At 43.5% G+C, this 16,556-nt stretch overlaps 1 protein-coding gene across 1 annotated transcript; it reads left to right on the forward strand.

Moving 5' to 3' along the window:
- Positions 1-451: 451 nt before the first annotated feature.
- On the forward strand, positions 452-12,377 carry NFU1 (NFU1 iron-sulfur cluster scaffold). Its single transcript, XM_063311577.1, has 8 exons — positions 452-532; positions 3,050-3,156; positions 4,461-4,596; positions 5,519-5,585; positions 6,822-6,936; positions 8,340-8,403; positions 10,897-11,071; positions 11,976-12,377. The coding sequence occupies exons 1-8, from the start codon at positions 492-494 to the stop codon at positions 12,015-12,017; spliced, it is 747 nt and encodes a 248-aa protein (XP_063167647.1). The 5' UTR covers positions 452-491; the 3' UTR covers positions 12,018-12,377.
- Positions 12,378-16,556: the final 4,179 nt, after the last annotated feature.

A 16,556-nucleotide genomic window follows, 5' to 3' on the forward strand; every position in this document is an offset into this window, starting at 1 on the left:
TTTCTGTATTTGACTTCTGTCTGATGACGTAATGGTTTTTATTCTGTGGGTTACGGTTCGCCGCCCAGAGTCCGCGGCTGACATGGGCGGCTTACTAACCGAGTCCGTACATCAATACCGCGAAACGAAGGCAGAGCCAGCCGCAACCGGAAAGCCAAATCAAATCGTGCCCTGCAGGAGAGCTAAAACTGGGCCAAGGGAGCCTGCCCTGGCAAAAGCGGACGGGTGAAAGCATCCGACGAGCGTCCGCCTGGCCTCCCCACTCGCCCCAACCCACGGCCGGGGAGTGAATAGGGCCGGGGCCATCGATTCCCACGGCCACCAATTGCGCAACTGCAAGCGCGCTTGCCGCGGCGGCCGCTCCCGGGCGCAAGGCCTGCAGTGCCGCTCCCGGCCGGTAGAGGCCGCTCTGGGCCCGAGGCCGGGCGCGCTGGGCTCAGGCGCCTGCGCAGGCAGCCCCGCGCGGGGTCCTTCCTCGGTGAGGCGGCAAGATGGCGGCCGCGCGGCGTCTGGGGGCGGCACTGGGGGGCCGGTAGGTGGCGAGGGGGAGCGGCTTTCGACGCCTCCCCCCACAAGTCGTGGTGCCTAGGCCGTTTCCTTCCAAGGGCTGGAGCGCCCCTGCCGCGGGGCTTTCCGGGACTACAACGCCCATGACCCTCAGCCGCCCTCCCCGTCCCCGCATCCCCCGTTCTCCTCGGCCGCACGTCCTTCCCCAGCCTGCTGCCCCTTGGAAACGCGCCCCCGTCATCCCAAAGTCGCCCGGATCCTCCATGGGAAGTTTTGGACTGCAGCCTCCATTATCCCCAGCCAGGCTCGTCCCCCCCTCAGCGTTTGCCCTTTGGGAGCACTGGCCGGCCCCTCCCCCGTTGTCCCCCGGTCTCTGCCCTCCTCCCACTCGCTTCTCTCTTTCGAGTCCCCCCTTATCTCCCAGTATGGGTATTGTAGTCCAAGCCACAGCGGGTGGTGGGAAAGGGGGTCAGGGGTGTCCTAGGAGCCTTGCTTCAACTTTCTCTTCATAGCTCAAGAGCCCCCACCCCCCAAATGACCGGGCCTCCCTCTAAGCTGCTTTGGAGCTGTCAGTCAATCCCTATTTGGGGGGGGGCTGTGAAGGGGAAGGGGGAAAATATATCCATAAAGGCCCTCCTGCTTTGTGTAGGAAGTCCTCTTTGCAGTAGTTTTGCCACTTCTGTTCCCCCTTCTTCCAAGTAGCTCAGGTTTAAACCTGAGTTAGCAAAATCCGGGGCTAGCAAAGGCCTGGCTAAGCAAGCTCACCTGCATTGAGGGTTTGCTGAATTGGGCCATGCAGACTCTAAACAGCTGCCTTTCGGGGTTTGGTAAACGGGATGCTTTGCCTTAGTTTGAGGACAAATAGGTGCACTGGATCTGCAGGACGTTTTGTTTGATTTATACAGCCACCCATCTCAAATGCAGGACCCTGGCAGCTTACAACAATTAAAAACTGCAAAAAGAACCATTACAATCTTAAGACATACAAAAACATGCAAACAAAATCAGAAAAGCCACAGATACAGTCTGAAAAACAATCTGCATTCAGTATAGCTACTTTATACACTGTGCTGCACATCCAGATCCCCACGCCCAGTCTCATGTACCTAAAAGCCTATGAGGAGTTTGTTGCTTCTTTAGTCCTTTGCAGGAGAGCATAAGGGGGAAGGGAAGCTTACAGACTTCATTCCTAATGATCTCCCACAGGTGTTTTAGGGGCCCCAGCAGTATAGCCTTCCCCATTCCCCAGGCGTCTCACAGCTTTTGTGGGGAAGAGGATTTTGAATGGGGCTGAGCAGCCATCTGGATCCAAAGGGGAGAGTGCACTTCAAAGTGTGCGTGAGGGCAGATGTCACATCTCTGAGCAATGCCTTAAAGGCATGGTTGATTTAAGGCGGTGCAGACAGGTAGGAGGTGTGTACCCAGCTGTGCTCCAAGTCACCTTTCCCGCTCTGAATCCAGGTTGTTGCCCAGCCCTAACAGGAAGAAGGATGGAGCTGGAGGCCAACATTTTTCTTTTGAAGCATGCTAGTTTCCCAGTTACTGTATTGCTAATAAAAGGTCTAATTTTAAAAAAACAAAACAGGAACCACATGAATGCTGGAGGGATGTCCTCCAGCACAGTGCAGCTCTCGGAGGCTCTAATCTTCTATGTATTTTGGTGGCAGAAGAATACACACATCTTGGAGAGACTGGCACTCCAAAACATGCCAGATATGCATTTCATTTTGTCTTTCTGTCTTTCATAGACTTGCTAGTATCTAGCTTGTTTGGACTGTAATGCAATTATATAGTGCAGTGTTTCTCAACCTCAGCAACTTTAAGGTGGACTTTAGCTCCCAGAATTCCCCAGCCAGCATGACAACTTTAAGATGGGTGGACTTCAACTTAGCATGCTGGCTAAGGAATTCTGGGAGCTGAAGTCCACCCATCTTAAAGTTGCTGAAATTGAGAAACACTGATAAAGTGCATGGTCTCACCTTAACTGTACATCTCTGGAGAGACCTTTAATTCTGGCTTGGCTGTTCTTGCAAAGGAAAAGACTGGATTCACATATATAATGCTAAACTGAGGGTTTTGTGAAAGGTTAGTGCTATTGCACTAGGGTGAGATAAGTGTAGCACAAAAATGCCATATTTTCTATAGAGAGAATTCCCCATTAAGTTACTAATTTTACTCTTTTTGCAACTTTACATGCAAAGAAAAAGGACCTGGAGACTGTTTGACATCTATTTTCATAGAGAAGGGAGACTGGAAAGAAGAAAGGAGACAGAGATTGCTAGAATTTTTATCTTTCCTCAGCCATCAACTCTTTAAAAGCTCTTCAGGTTTCCTCAATGCTCAGTGGTGTTACTTACTGAAATATTTATTCTTCCCTGCTTCAAGCCAAAACTCGGGCAGGTTCTAATTCTGTAGGCTTTCAGCCTTTAGTGAGTAATCCCCAGTCATTACTGTTTGGGGTGCAGTATAGAAAATGCCATTAAACTGTCTTAAGAATCAGAAAACTGTGGCATACTTAACTGTATCTTTTTCCTCCATTCAGCTTTTGTCATTTGGGATTAAAGAGCACTAATGTATCAGTTAAACAACACCAGCATTTTGTTATACCACAGAAGTCTTTCCTGTTCCCTGCAGTGCCACAGATGTCAGGTGGGTGTTTTGCTTGTGCATTTTAAGTTGTGTGGGTGATTGTAATGAAAATGCCTATGATTCTTTTCTAAAATGAATTCATGACAAAAACATTTATTTATTTATTTACTATCCTGCCTTTATTATTTTTATAAATAACTCAAGGCAGCGAACATACCTAATATGTTCCTTCCTCCTCCTCTTTTCCCCACAACAACCACCCTGTGAGGTGAATTGGGCTAAGAGAGAGGGACTGGCCCAGGGTCACCCAGACGGCTTCCAGGCCTAAGGCGGGACCACAACTCTCAGTCTCCTGGTTTCTAGCCCGTTTCCTTAACCACTAGACCAGACTGGCTCGTTGAATGATTACATTTCAGCTCCACATTCCTTGTTTCTCACTGAGTTAGTGGAACTTCATTTTTGTGTAATGGGCAGGTATATTTGCCTCTGTCCTGTTCTCAGATTTAAGGCCAATTTTGTTAAGCTTTTGTAAATCAGGGAAATAAGGGCTTCAGAGAAGAACACAGCAGTCCTAATGTTTACCTACTTTTCTAGGTTGGATCCACATATTTCACTAAATCAATATGTGGCTTTTAGGGTTAGCTTGTTCTGTGAATCTAGCCAGTTGGGGCTTGCTTAATCAACCCTGCTTAAACAAACCACACGGGTTCCTAAAGTCTGCCCGATTTTATTTTTTTTAACATTCAGTATAAATAATATGCTTTGCTTGGTGGGGCCTGAAAAGTAACCAGATAAATACCTTAAAATCTGCTCACTCCAAACTTCAGGGGTAGGCTCATGTATTTCATTAAACTGGGGTCAAGCAGTGCAGTGCCCCCACCCATACCGCCAAATTAAACTCTCTTTTTAATGGCCAAAATCTTGCAATGTGGTGAAATCTTGTGAGAGCTTATGAAATGTTAGGTGCAAATAATAGAATTTTGCGAAAGGTCAGTGCTATTGCACTAGGGGGAGATCCCTAGTGTCTTGGGTGATTTGAGGATCTTGTGCAACGAAAAGCTTTCTGACTTCTCTGCAGAAAAATGGTTCGTCTGACAAGCCGCCACAGGCGGTCCAGATGTTTAAGTCGTAAAGTGTGGCTTACAGGTCCTGTAACCTACAGCAACTTAAAGCTGCTGTCACACCCCGTTGTGGGAGACAAAGACCTCAGAATTTCCTTGCTCTCCTATCTTGCTTAGGAGCACATGGATTTCTCTGACTGCTTCTGGGCGGGCAGAGAGAGCAGGTGTCAGTGAACCCAGCTTGCTCTGATCCAGGCAAGGTGTATGACTATGTTTCAAAATACTTTTTTTTCTTAATTTCAGTGAGGTCTATATTTATTCAGACGCAGGACACTCCAAATCCAAACAGCTTGAAGTTTATTCCAGGAAAACCAGTCCTGGAATCCAGAACAATGGAATTCGTATCACCTGCTTCCACCTACTGTTCTCCTTTAGCGAGGTTAGGAGGGGGGAGGCAAATAGTGTGGTGTTGATTTGGAAATGTGCCCCAATAAGGTGCCCCAATATTAGGGGCAAAGATACCCTGGACTTCAGTTGGAGGCTCCGAAATCTGAGGATATTTTATCCTGTGTAATATATTTTTAGAAAGGGGTGGAAATCAGAGAAGAAGGGCTTTCCTCTCTCAGAGGACTTTTAATAAGTAGATTGTGACTGAAGTTAAAACTCATTGATAACAGTGAGAAAGAAGTGGCACTTGGTTCTCTTTGGGGATGGGTGATTTTTGGTCTGATTTTTAACCGACAGGATCGTGCAAATGAGTTCTTCCTCCCAGCCCTTCTCTGGAGTAAAGTGACCTCTCCTAAGGATGTGTTGTTGAGCAGAAGGGACTCGGGGAGGGGACATTGTTCAGTGTAGTGCAGTGTTAATACGTACTTTCTCCTTGCATACAATTATCACAGTCCTGGATGTTCGTATTTTGAGACAAAGGCCATTTGCAAAATTATCAGGCATGTGGAAGATTTATGAATCAGTCTTCCAAATTTGTCCACAATTGGCATGCTTAGGATATGCTAGTTGTTTGTCAGATGTTGAGGGCCCACAGCTGAGGGCCCTAACCCTTAACAAAGTTTTTCTAGCTTGGAAGTGATTGCTACTAGCACAGGTTCTGGATTAAATATAAAGGAGAAATCGTTTGATTTGCTGTGATGCATATGAAAATCCATCCATGTTTCTTGGAAAGATGATGCTAATGAATTTAAGGAGTTAGGCTTTTAGGATAACAGTGCTAGAGAAATTGCAGTCCTGAAGCGACAGACATGCATGTATGAACCAATATGAAGAAACTAGGAGGCCTTCAGTGACCACTTTGAACGGTGATCATTATTTTTCAAAGTCTTCATTTTCTTTCCTTTTCTGGGTAGACAGCTCTTTCGGATTGAAGGCGTTAAAAGCGTGTTTTTTGGAACAGACTTCATCACTGTCACAAAGGTAAGACTAAAAGATGATAGTATTCTGTTTCTAAACTATTAGCTATATACAAAGACTTGGAATACTCTGTTGATTTACTGTATATGTCACCTTTCAATTCAAAAAGAGTATTCTTTTCATTTGTGAAACACGCTGAGAATTTTAAAAAAATTCTATAAAATTAAAACAGTATTGACCCATTGCTTATGAAAATGCATTTCCCATAAAATTGAAATAAAGAACAAAACACAGGCTCAGTTACAGTGTTCTGTCCTGCGGCCGGTTTGCTAAAGTCCGAGGCTTAACGTTTTTCTTTGCTGGTCTTTTGGGCGTGAATTGAAAGTGGAACAGATAAACAGATTTTGTAACATTCGGCAAACATTTATTCTGCTGTGGTGGAGGGTAACGCTTTCCTAAAAAAAAAGAAGTATGTCCTACCGTTTGAGGCTAGCTTGCATTTTAAGTCCGTTCATGATTGTTCAAACATTGAAAAGATTAGTTTTCATGTTTGTCCGTTGGATTGATTGACATTCGTATGACGTGTATGGGACAGAGATGAGGGGAGCGACTTGAGATCGAAGAGTGCTGTGTAACACCACCACCCCCATTTTGGGTCTGCTGAAACCTCCTCCAGACGTAATTGATGAAAAAAGGAGTGTCACTTTGACCGTTAAAAGGATAGGCCCCATTTACAAATCATACTTGACAGTTGTAGAAGCTCTGTGTGCATATTTACAAGTTCCTGGAGAGTCTGGCTGTTGCTTTGCCCTCCTAGCAAGATTCCCAGAAGGACATGGGAGGGTGGCTGTGTCCAGGAATAGAACAGTATAAGGCGGGGGTCCCCAACCCCCAGAGCCTCGGACCAGTACCGGTCCGTGGCCTGTTAGGACCTGGGCCGCACAGCAGGAGGTGAGCGGTGGGAGCAAGCAGATTTGCAGCCTGAGTGTTTACAGCTGCTCCCCATCGCTCGCATCGCCACCTGAGCTCCGCCTCCCGTCAGAGGAAGCAAGCCCATTGGCTGCTATCTCCAAACAGCGCAAAGAAAAAAGAATAAAAGGTCGAGAAAAAGAGCAAGCGTTTGAATCATCCTGAAACCATCCCCCCCCCCCCCGATCCGTGGAAAAATTGTCTTCCACAAACCAGTCCCCGGTGCCAAAAAGGTTGGGAACTGCTGCTGGTATAAGGCTCTGGTTGAATCCAGCGAAGTTCTTTGTCCATATTTAGGGTCTGTGTTTTTGTTTTTTTTAATCTTCATAGGAAAGTGAGGATGTGGATTGGAACTTAATAAAACCTGATATCTACGCAACTATTATGGATTTCTATGCTTCAGGCTTGCCCATCGTTACAGAAGAGGCTCCTCGTACAGACACAGGTACATCGACAAATTCAGATGCTGGTGATGCTGGGGAGCCTCCTCCTTTGTGCACCAGGGCAGGGCTTCCCCTGCTGCACTGAACCACCCATCCCGCAAATTCTGACACGCTGTTAGGGCTGCATGCAGAAGCATCCACTGAAGGGTCGAAAGGTGCAAGATGGCTGGTGCAGCGCTGCAGTCCAAGCCCTACCCCTTTCGATGTACAGAAAGGACAGGGCTTCTGTCACAACGCCTGCCTGCCATCGTGCAGATTTTGACTGACACGCTCCCCCCCCACAGGATAAGGCTCATCTCTCTAGTGTGGTCCAGTGGGGGCTCAGGGAATTTTCATGTTCTTCATAAGGGCGTCGAGCGATGCCTCTGGCGCTCAGTTAGGATAAGATTCACAGAAATGTGCTCGTTTGTTTGCCTTTTCTTGCAGCTACTTTTGTTGGTCTGTTTTGGGTGCCCTTTTCCTCGTGATTTTGGGTTTGATAGAGACAAAGCCTTCTCTGCTTGGAGCTTTTTTTTTTTTTTTTTTGGTGCCTTCAAGTCAGTGGGTTTTTTGTGGGGAGGGCTCCTGGTGGCTGCCTAGACAAATCCCTACAGTTTTCTTGGCAAGATTTCGGAAGGGGTTTGCCCTGGCCTCCTCCTTCCCAGGGCTGAGAGAGAGGGACTGGCCCAGGGTCACCCAGCTGGCTTTGGGCCCAAGGCGGGACAAGAACTCATGGCCTCCCGGTTTCTAGCCTGGTGCCTTCACCACGACACCACACTGGCGCTCTCGGAACATTAGGCCTGCATAAAGGAGGATGGGGGCAAATGGTTTTTGATGACGCTTCTAACAAGACTCTCTTTAGTTCAAGAGGAATAGGACCAAGGCTTTGTCCCGCAGGTCTAAATCTCGGCCGGGGCTATGAAAGGACAATAAAACCTCAGTTTAAGGGACCGTGAGGTGGAGGTGCCTGTTACTCAGGAATATCCGTTCAATCCAAAAGTATGTCATCCATTGCAATTCTGTCATTTGCGTACAGTAACAACGTCCTTATTCAAATTACACAGAATTTGACAGATCAAGATCTCATTTGCATAATGCCATTTGCCTGTTGTTGTTGTTATTTCACATCTGAGAGAGGATTAGAACCTGGGCCTCCTTGCTCAGATGATGCCAATTGGCAGAAATGAGGTCAGTTGACTGTGATTTTGTGTAAGTGCCTGGTTCTGGCTGCCGTGGATTGTCTGCCAGTTCCCAGCTCCAAGTGGGGTGGCTGTGAAGCTTGGACTGGTCGTATCTCGAGCATTTTCAGTGGTGCATTGGCTTGAGGTATTTGCTTGAGGTATTGGAGTAAGATACTCCTTTAATTACCCTTTGCCAAATGAGATAAACATGATTCATTGTTTCTGTTTTGTACAAATTGCTGAAGCGCCATCGGAAGAAGATGATGAAGTCGTATTAATGATAAAGGAGCTGCTGGATACCAGAATCAGGTACCCTTGTCTGCTGCGTGTGCTTGGTGTAAAGCAGTGTTGATTTGTTCATTTGTATTTCGAATTTTGTCACCGCCCATCTCCCTCAAAGAGCAACTCTGGGCAGTTTATGCTGGGTGGGAAATTCTAGGAGTTGAAATCCACACATCTTAAAGTTGCCAAGTTTGAAAAACACTGCTTTAAAGCATTTTTGAAAAGGCTGGTTCGTAAAGGTGGCAGGTTTTTCACTCTTGACTAGACTTGGCAAATGAGCTTGGGTGTTGAGGGTGCCGGGTTGGGAAATACAGTTTGATTCTTGAAAGCCATGTTTTCTTCAAATTTCTTCTCTGATTTAAAGCCACCAAAAAGAAGTGACAGTAAATATGTCTAAAATACAAGAAAGGCTTATTCGTTTTAAAAAGTGGAGTTAATAAGAGGGCTGTGCAAGTCTTTCAGAAGAAGCGTTCTCGATGCATGGGAGCGTGTAGGAGCGTTGTTTTTTTTTTCAGGTTCTTAAAGCAGACTCTCCAGCCCTCAATATTCACTCCCGAGGTCCTTGGGTCCTTGGTAGCCCCAGCCTATATTTCTGTTACTGAAAGCTGGGTCGGTGTGTCATAAGACTTCCCTCATCCGTGATCTGATTGTGGGTGAGGAGAGCTGGAATACCTGAGATTTGGGTGGGCCCAGAGGAGGAAATCTCTCTCAGAGATACGCCCGCCTGCAGTGCGCTCTGCCCTTGAGGTTGTCTTGAAACCTGCAGTTGGTCCTTGAGTGCAGCAACATGAGCATGCCGCGGTTTGCCTGTTCAGCCACTGCCTCGTGAGCTGCACTGGTTGCCAGTAGGCTTCTGGGTGCAGTTCAGGCTGGGTACAAACAAATCCTTCGGTCAATGGGGCCGAGTTACTTGAGTGAGAAACCACTTGTTTTTGGCAGAATTGTCACACTCCAGGTCCCTTCCATGGGTAGTGTCATCTGATGGGACCCAGGAAGGGGTCTTGTCTCTTGTCGGTAACAACAAGCTCCCAGAGGTGCATACGGCCCCCCACCCTGGCCTTATTTAAATGAGCCTTTCGAACCTGGCTCTCCCCCCAGGCCTTGGGCTAGAGTGGGTGGTAGACCCCTTGGGGGATGTTTGTTTGGTGAAATTTTGTTGTTGTTTTTCCTCGACATTTCTCTTTGTATTGTACTGTTTTAGACTCTTATATTGAATGCTGCACAGAGTAAATGTAATAATGAATATTGTTCTCCTTATATATTTAATGTTATTACTCAGGTCTGAAATATTTCAGTTAAATTGCTTGGTGTTCAATAAAAAGTGAACCAGCAGAGCATCAGAGGAATTCTTTATATTCATATTCTGGTGCTTCTGTCAACTTTCCTGCTGGAGCATTTCCAGGATTTTAAAGTGTGCCAGGCTTGCAAACAGAACATTCATTATTACTTTCAAAGGCCAGAGAAGCCTCCTGTTTTCATTGCAATGGAGTTACTGCTTTCTTGAAGGAGCATTTATCAGTTGAACTCAGTGCATTCATTTTTCAACTTCTGACAGCTGAGCTGATGTGTTAGGCATTAGTGGGTGATAAAAGCAGAGGTAAATATGAGCTCTGCCAAGTTAATCCATGAATCCATTACAGATGCAAGTGGGTATCAAAAGGTCCTGTGTATAAAGCTGAGTTACAATTTTTGCATTCATTTTATACATTGGAGAGAAATACATCCTCTCAGGTTTGGTCCCTGCAGTATTTCAATTTTCAGAAAAAAGATGGAGTTGAATGAAGATGGAGTTTTACTTTCCCTGAATAGCCAAGGTGATTAGCAGGAAGACGATTCTGTAAGTTGCAGTGAAAGTATTGGAATTAAGTAAGACAACAAAAATGCTCACAAACTAACCTTAAAAGTTACTGTTTCTTAGTTAGTGAAATCAAGCCAATGCATTAATTTGCACATATTTCTAACTGGGTCAGCAGGATCCTTTTCATCTGTTGCAGTGACATTTCCAAAGCCGAAGTAGGATTGAGTGGGACTGATAGGAGAATGCTTAAACTGAGCCACTGCATCCTCTCCAGTCCATCTCAGTCCAATTGGCACTGACAGAATAAACATTGCAAACATAGCACATTTATGCATACTGACTAAATTTGCACAACTAAATTTCAGTTGCCAGATTCTGTTCTCATATGGGTTACGTGGCTGAGAACTCGCTCTGAAATAAACAGTATTCACAGCTTTGGCTCAGATGTCTTAGGGAAAATGTTGCTAATGCAAGGCAAAGAGGCAGGTGGCGTGATGAGCTGGAGGCTGTTCCAGGAACAGAAGTACCACACAGAAGGCACAGAGGGGGGTATGGAGAAAGAGGAGGACAAAGGAGTGTGTTTGCTGGGGATCTGCGCTTCACTTGGGCGTGCAATACAAATGTTTGAGCATTTGCTCCTTGTAATACGCTTTTGTCCGTCGCAGACACCCGGCTGCACAGGTAGGCATGGGTTTGAATGCACATGGTTTAATGTTCCTCAGGCCAACGGTCCAGGAAGATGGAGGAGATGTCATCTTTAAGGGCTTTGAAGATGGGATTGTGCAGTTAAAACTGCAGGGTTCCTGCACCAGCTGTCCCAGTTCCATTGTCACATTAAAGAATGGAATACAAAACATGCTGCAGTTCTATATTCCAGAGGTGGAGGGTGTGGAACAGGTAAGCGCCTTCGCGAGGACGTGAGCTCCGCTCAGCATTTCTCCTCTACGTGCCCCCAAATTATCACTGTGTGGGCAGATTCATTAAAACAGAAATTGTGGAGTCCTTGGCGCGCTCTGCGCTTGGTGGTTTTCTTGCAGACATTTCATTGCCTGACAATGAAATTGACGTTTACCTCTTTAAGAGGATCAGACCCTCTTAGCAGGGTCCCTTCCAGCCATATTTATGGTCTCCTTCTGGATATTTTACCCCCTCAGTTAAAAAAAAAAATCTTTTGGCATTTTTCTAAAAAATTGGAGGCTGCCTGCACTACCAGGCAAGATTGTGCAATGCTGCCGATATCAGAAAACATTGCTGGCCTCTAGGGCAGCGACGTGGATCACTTGCCTAAATTGTTGTGTAAATGTGTGCCATGCGTCTTCGGGAGAGCCAACATTTAGCAGGAGCCTTCCTCCTTCAGATGAAGATGGCAAGAACTCTCTGCTCCAGCCCAGAGAATAGCTTTATTCCAACTTTTGGTTTTTGAATGGTTTGTTACACATCTGGCAGAACATTTTAATGCAGTGTTTCTCAGCCTTGGCCATTTTAAGGTGGGTGGACTTCAACTCCCAGAATTCCCCAGCCAGCATACGCCGTCTTAAAAGGCCAAGGTTGAGAAACACTGTTGTAAAGGTTCCTTACCAAAGATTTAGGGTTGCTTCTACTTTTTGCACTTGCCTCCAGTCAGTTGCATTGCCCAACCCTGTTCTAATCTGAAAAGGATTGCAGTAAGCAACACCTAACTTTATTTTCCAATTTTGCGGTTATTTTGAAACCAATTATACTGCTTCCTGTGCTTTTTCTCAGTGCTGGGGGGGCTCCGATGCCTCTTGGTATCACTTCCTGCGTGCCTCTTGCCTTTCAGGTTGTCGATGATAACGAAGAAAAAGAAGTGAAGTCAACCTGAACTGGGGAAAGCCCTGGACTGTGAGCAGAAATTATGTACCCAGCGGGCTTGTCTAAATTGGCCACTTTGTATAGAAGAAAAATGGCTGTTTCTTCATTGGGCTGATTCTACCTTTGCTTCATGATATAAGGAAACAAGCAAATAATATTATTTAAAGAGCGTTGTCCATTTCTGCTTTACATAAACTAAGAGAGGAAAACACACAGAGTTAGAATGTCCTTAACATTTTATAAAATATTTTTCTTCTCCCTTGGATTTAAGTATTTTCTCAAGAATCTACAATTGTCTTCCTGAATCTCCACCATCTATTTCCTTAGCAGGCTTTTGGTCATTCATGCTATACGCTAGTCATTTGCTGGAGATGGTTTGGTCTTACAGTATTGCATTTTTTAAAACCTTTTCCCCTGCTACTTTGATTCCAGGAATAATTTTTTACCTGTGCTCTCATCAAGAAGTTTAAATTCGTAGTTTCCATTTTTTTTTTAAATGACTGGGTTCAATAAATTATCAATATTTCTGTCAATTATCTTATTTGCATAGAAATGATCTGACAATACTTTGTTCCAATATGCAGCGATACGCTACAGACCTCACTACAGTTCTCAGTGATCTCAGGAGAACCGGAATTTCTTTTAACGGTTGGAAATGAAGGACTGGGTGTTTTGTTTTGTTTTTTTGCACTGGAGACTGAGCACATTCATGTCACGCTTTGGATCCAGAATGACGAGCTCATCTGTGAAGCTGAATTTCCCCAGCCGGCGCCTCAAAGGCGTGATAGGCCTTTTTGCCTGTTTCAGGAAAAAATAGGAAAGGGGTGCTGCTCAAACTTGCGGTAAAGGGGCTCCTTCTACTGCAGAACAGAGCAGGTGAGATGCATCTCTCGTGAGGCAGCCTTCCCGTAAGCATCTGGGAAGTTAGGCAGACGATTCCAGGGGCTAAAATCAGTCTAGAACAAAGCCATTTGAATGTAATTCTGAACAGGGTCATTGCCAGAACTTTCGCTGCCCCTTTTGAATAAAAACGCAACGTATTGCTCCAACGTATGTTTAAAATGGTACTGACTTTCCATGAAGCAAATGCCATCCTTCACTTGCCCCGTAGGACGGAGTACAGTCTACAAACCAGAGACGTGGCTTGTGCTGTGTTAAGCGCGATTTGTCCATCTGTGTATGTAAAATTTGCACTTGGCGGAGGCATCAGCCAGCAAGGATAGTAAATGACAGTTACCCTGGTGTGGTGTGTGGAGTCTTCATTCTTGGCACATCTTCCTGCCATCCTCTCCATTCACAAGACAAGCGTCTCGTTGCCTGCTCTCAGGTGCAAGCTTGCTGGTTCCTTGCTGGTGCTGGGGGGGGGGGGGGGGGTTTGAAAAAGTCAAGGTAGCAGCTGCAGCCGTGTGATTGAAACCCCACTGCTTTGATGCACGTAAAGGGGACGGGGCTTTGACTGCATGGTTGTGGCCACCATCTTGATTTCTTTGACCCACTCCCTGTGGACCCCCTTCCTTCCTTCCTTCCTTCTCTTGCATTCTACTTGAGCTAATATTCAAGCAACGGGCATCTGCTGGCAGGGGGGAGGGCACACAAGCAGCCTGTGCATCGTGGCATCATCAAGCAAATGACATGACTTACCTACCTGGGACAGGCAGGACGATACCCATCACGTCACTGGTGCCGTGGCGTCTTCGTGGCCTGTAATGGGTACCGCTGTATTCAAGGCAGCCAACCTTATCCAGAGCTGGCCTGGCTGCCCTCAGCAGCAGAATTTATTCCATTTTCATGTGCCTAAAATGCACCATTCCATCCTGAAACTGCCGCTTACAACGTGGCACCTCCATGACCTGTAGCGTTTACAAGAATCATTGCCCGCTTCCTGCGGATGACAATATGCAGGTGGGGATTGGTTTACTTGTTTAATTCTAATTATTTAATGCTCACCTATACCAGGGGTGTTTAATTGTACCGATGTACTTTATTTATTAATTTATCAAATTTCTCTGCAGCCCATCTTGTACACGACGACTCTGGGCGGCTTACAGACCATAAAAACAATCACCCACTATCGACAGGAAATCAGAACAACAAATTAAAAATAACCAGGGAAAATTACCCCAATCATTTTTTGATATCACAGAAAACTTGACCATTGTAGATGCCTGGAGACATAAAAATGGTACTGCAAAAAATTAATACTTTTTATTCAGATAGATTTAAGTCTTTCTCCAGGATCGACATGATAATGGCTATCAATAAATTCGGCAAAATCTTAGATGTAACAATTCTCCCCAAAACTTTTTCTGACCATAATCCAGTTCAATTAGCTATAAAACTTCATCCAAAAAACTATAGATGGAGACTATACGAAACTTTGCTGAGAAATAAAGAATTTTTGGAGGATTGTAAAAAGAAATTAAATGAACTTTTTGAATGGAACCTAAATAATGAAGTAAATATTGGAACATTATGGGATACCAGCAAGGCCTATATGCGAGGTTATTTTATGTTTTTAAACAAATGCTTGAAAAGAATATCACAACAAAAACTCCAAACAGTTCTAGATCAGATTAAGATAAAAGAAAAAAAACTCCAAGCAAAACCATCAGATGAGGGCATAAACCATCAAATAAAAATTTTACAAGTAAAAATACAACAAATGAAATTGAAAGGAATTGAGATATACTAAAAGAAATTTGCCAATAAAGCTGGTAAATGGCTAGCATATAAACTAAGAAAAGATAGAGGAAAAAAAATTATTACCAAAATCCAAGAAAATGAGATAGATCTAGTTAATAACAAAAAATTAAGGTGTTTCATAATTTCTTTACAAAGTTACATAAGAAACAAGAAGTTCCAATTGATAAAATTGACATCTATCAAAACATAATTTAAAGAAATTATCCAAAGATCAAAAAGCAATAGTCAACAACCCTATTACAACTCAAGAAATTATTGACGGGATTAAAAAATTGAAAATAGGTAAAGTACCAGGACCAGATGGATTTTCAGCAGGTTATTATAAATGCTTTCAAGACCAAATTTTACTAACACTCAAAGACCTATTAAACTCAATTCTGACAGGAAATACAATACCTAAGTCCTGGACTGAGGCAAATATACTAATTCTAAAAGAAAATCAAGACCCGACATTATGTAAAAACTATAGACCTATTTCTCTATTAAATAATGATTACAGACTATTTACTTTAATTCTAACTGAGTGATTAAAAATTATACTTCAAGAAATAATCATGATCAAAATGGCTTTTTACCTCAAAGATATATAAAAGATAATATAAGAACTGTTCTGGATATAATAATGCTCAAACTCATAATGAAAAACAGATAATGTTGTTCCTGGACGCAGAAAAAGCCTTTGACAACTTAAATTGGAACTTTATGTTTAAGACCTTAGAAATTATGGATTTGGGTGATACATTTATAAATGCAGTAAAATCAATTTATACATTCCAAAAAGCTAGAATTGTAGTAAATGAAGATATAACACAAGAATGCTTAATAGAAAAAGGAACGAGACAAGGCTGTCCGTTATCCCCCCTATTATTCATATTAGTACTCGAAGTATTAACAAGTTATTAGAAAAGACCATCAAATAGAAGGAATAAAGATAAAACAAGAAACATATAAACTAAGAGCCTTTGCGGACGACTTAGTTATTATCTTGCAAAATCCGCAAACATCAATCGATTATTTATTAATGAAACTACAAGAATATGGAGAATTAGCTGGTTTTAAAATAAACAGAAAACGAAAATGATAAATTTAAACATGTCACAAAACCAGATTATGTTAGAAAATAAAACAGGATTTAATAATGTTTAAAAAGTTAGATACTTAGGGATAGAAATTACAGCAAAGACTAGTGACTTATTCCAAAATAACTCTGTGAAAATATGGAAGGAAATTAAACAAGATCTATCGAGATGGGAAAATTTAAGTTTATCACTTAGGGGACGAATTTCCACAGTCAAAATGAATATTTTGCCTAGGATACTTCAAACCATTCAAACAGATAAAACCTTCAAAATATGGCAAAAAGATCTTTCAAAGTTTTATCTGGCAAGGAAGAAAACCAAGAATAAAATTTAAATTATTACAAGATGCTAAAGAAAGAGGAGGTCTGGACCTACCTGATCTTACAGTATATTATGAGGCATGTGGTTTACTATGGCTAAAGAAATGGATTACTTAAAAAAGTTATAAGCTGTTAAATTTAGAAGGACACGACCTAAAATTCGGATGGCATGGGTTTTTATGGTATAATAAACTTAAAGCAAACAAAGCGTTTAATAACCATTGTATCAGACGGTCTATTTTTAGAATCTGGGAAAAATACAAGCCTATTATTAACACCGAGTCTACCACTATGGATCTCCCCCCAAGAAGCCTTTGCAAGGCAAGAAAAGATAGAAAATCATAAATGGTTAAAATATTCAGATTTATTAAAGTTTGAGGGGACTAAGTACATAATGAAAACCAGAGAAGAATTAGAAAAAGATGGACATCTCTGTCATTGGTTTAT

The sequence above is a fragment of the Candoia aspera genome, chromosome 9 (genome assembly GCF_035149785.1).
Source record: "Candoia aspera isolate rCanAsp1 chromosome 9, rCanAsp1.hap2, whole genome shotgun sequence".
Taxonomy (NCBI): domain Eukaryota; kingdom Metazoa; phylum Chordata; class Lepidosauria; order Squamata; family Boidae; genus Candoia; species Candoia aspera.

Excerpts from the sequence above, each read along its gene's own strand:
- NFU1 (XM_063311577.1), top strand. The coding sequence starts at position 492 with ATGGCGGCCGCGCGGCGTCTGGGGGCGGCACTGGGGGGCCG. Across the intron at positions 4,597-5,518 it reads TACTGTTCTCCTTTAGCGAG|ACAGCTCTTTCGGATTGAAG; the intron begins GTTAGGAGGGGG and ends TTTTCTGGGTAG. Across the intron at positions 8,404-10,896 it reads CTGCTGGATACCAGAATCAG|GCCAACGGTCCAGGAAGATG; the intron begins GTACCCTTGTCT and ends AATGTTCCTCAG.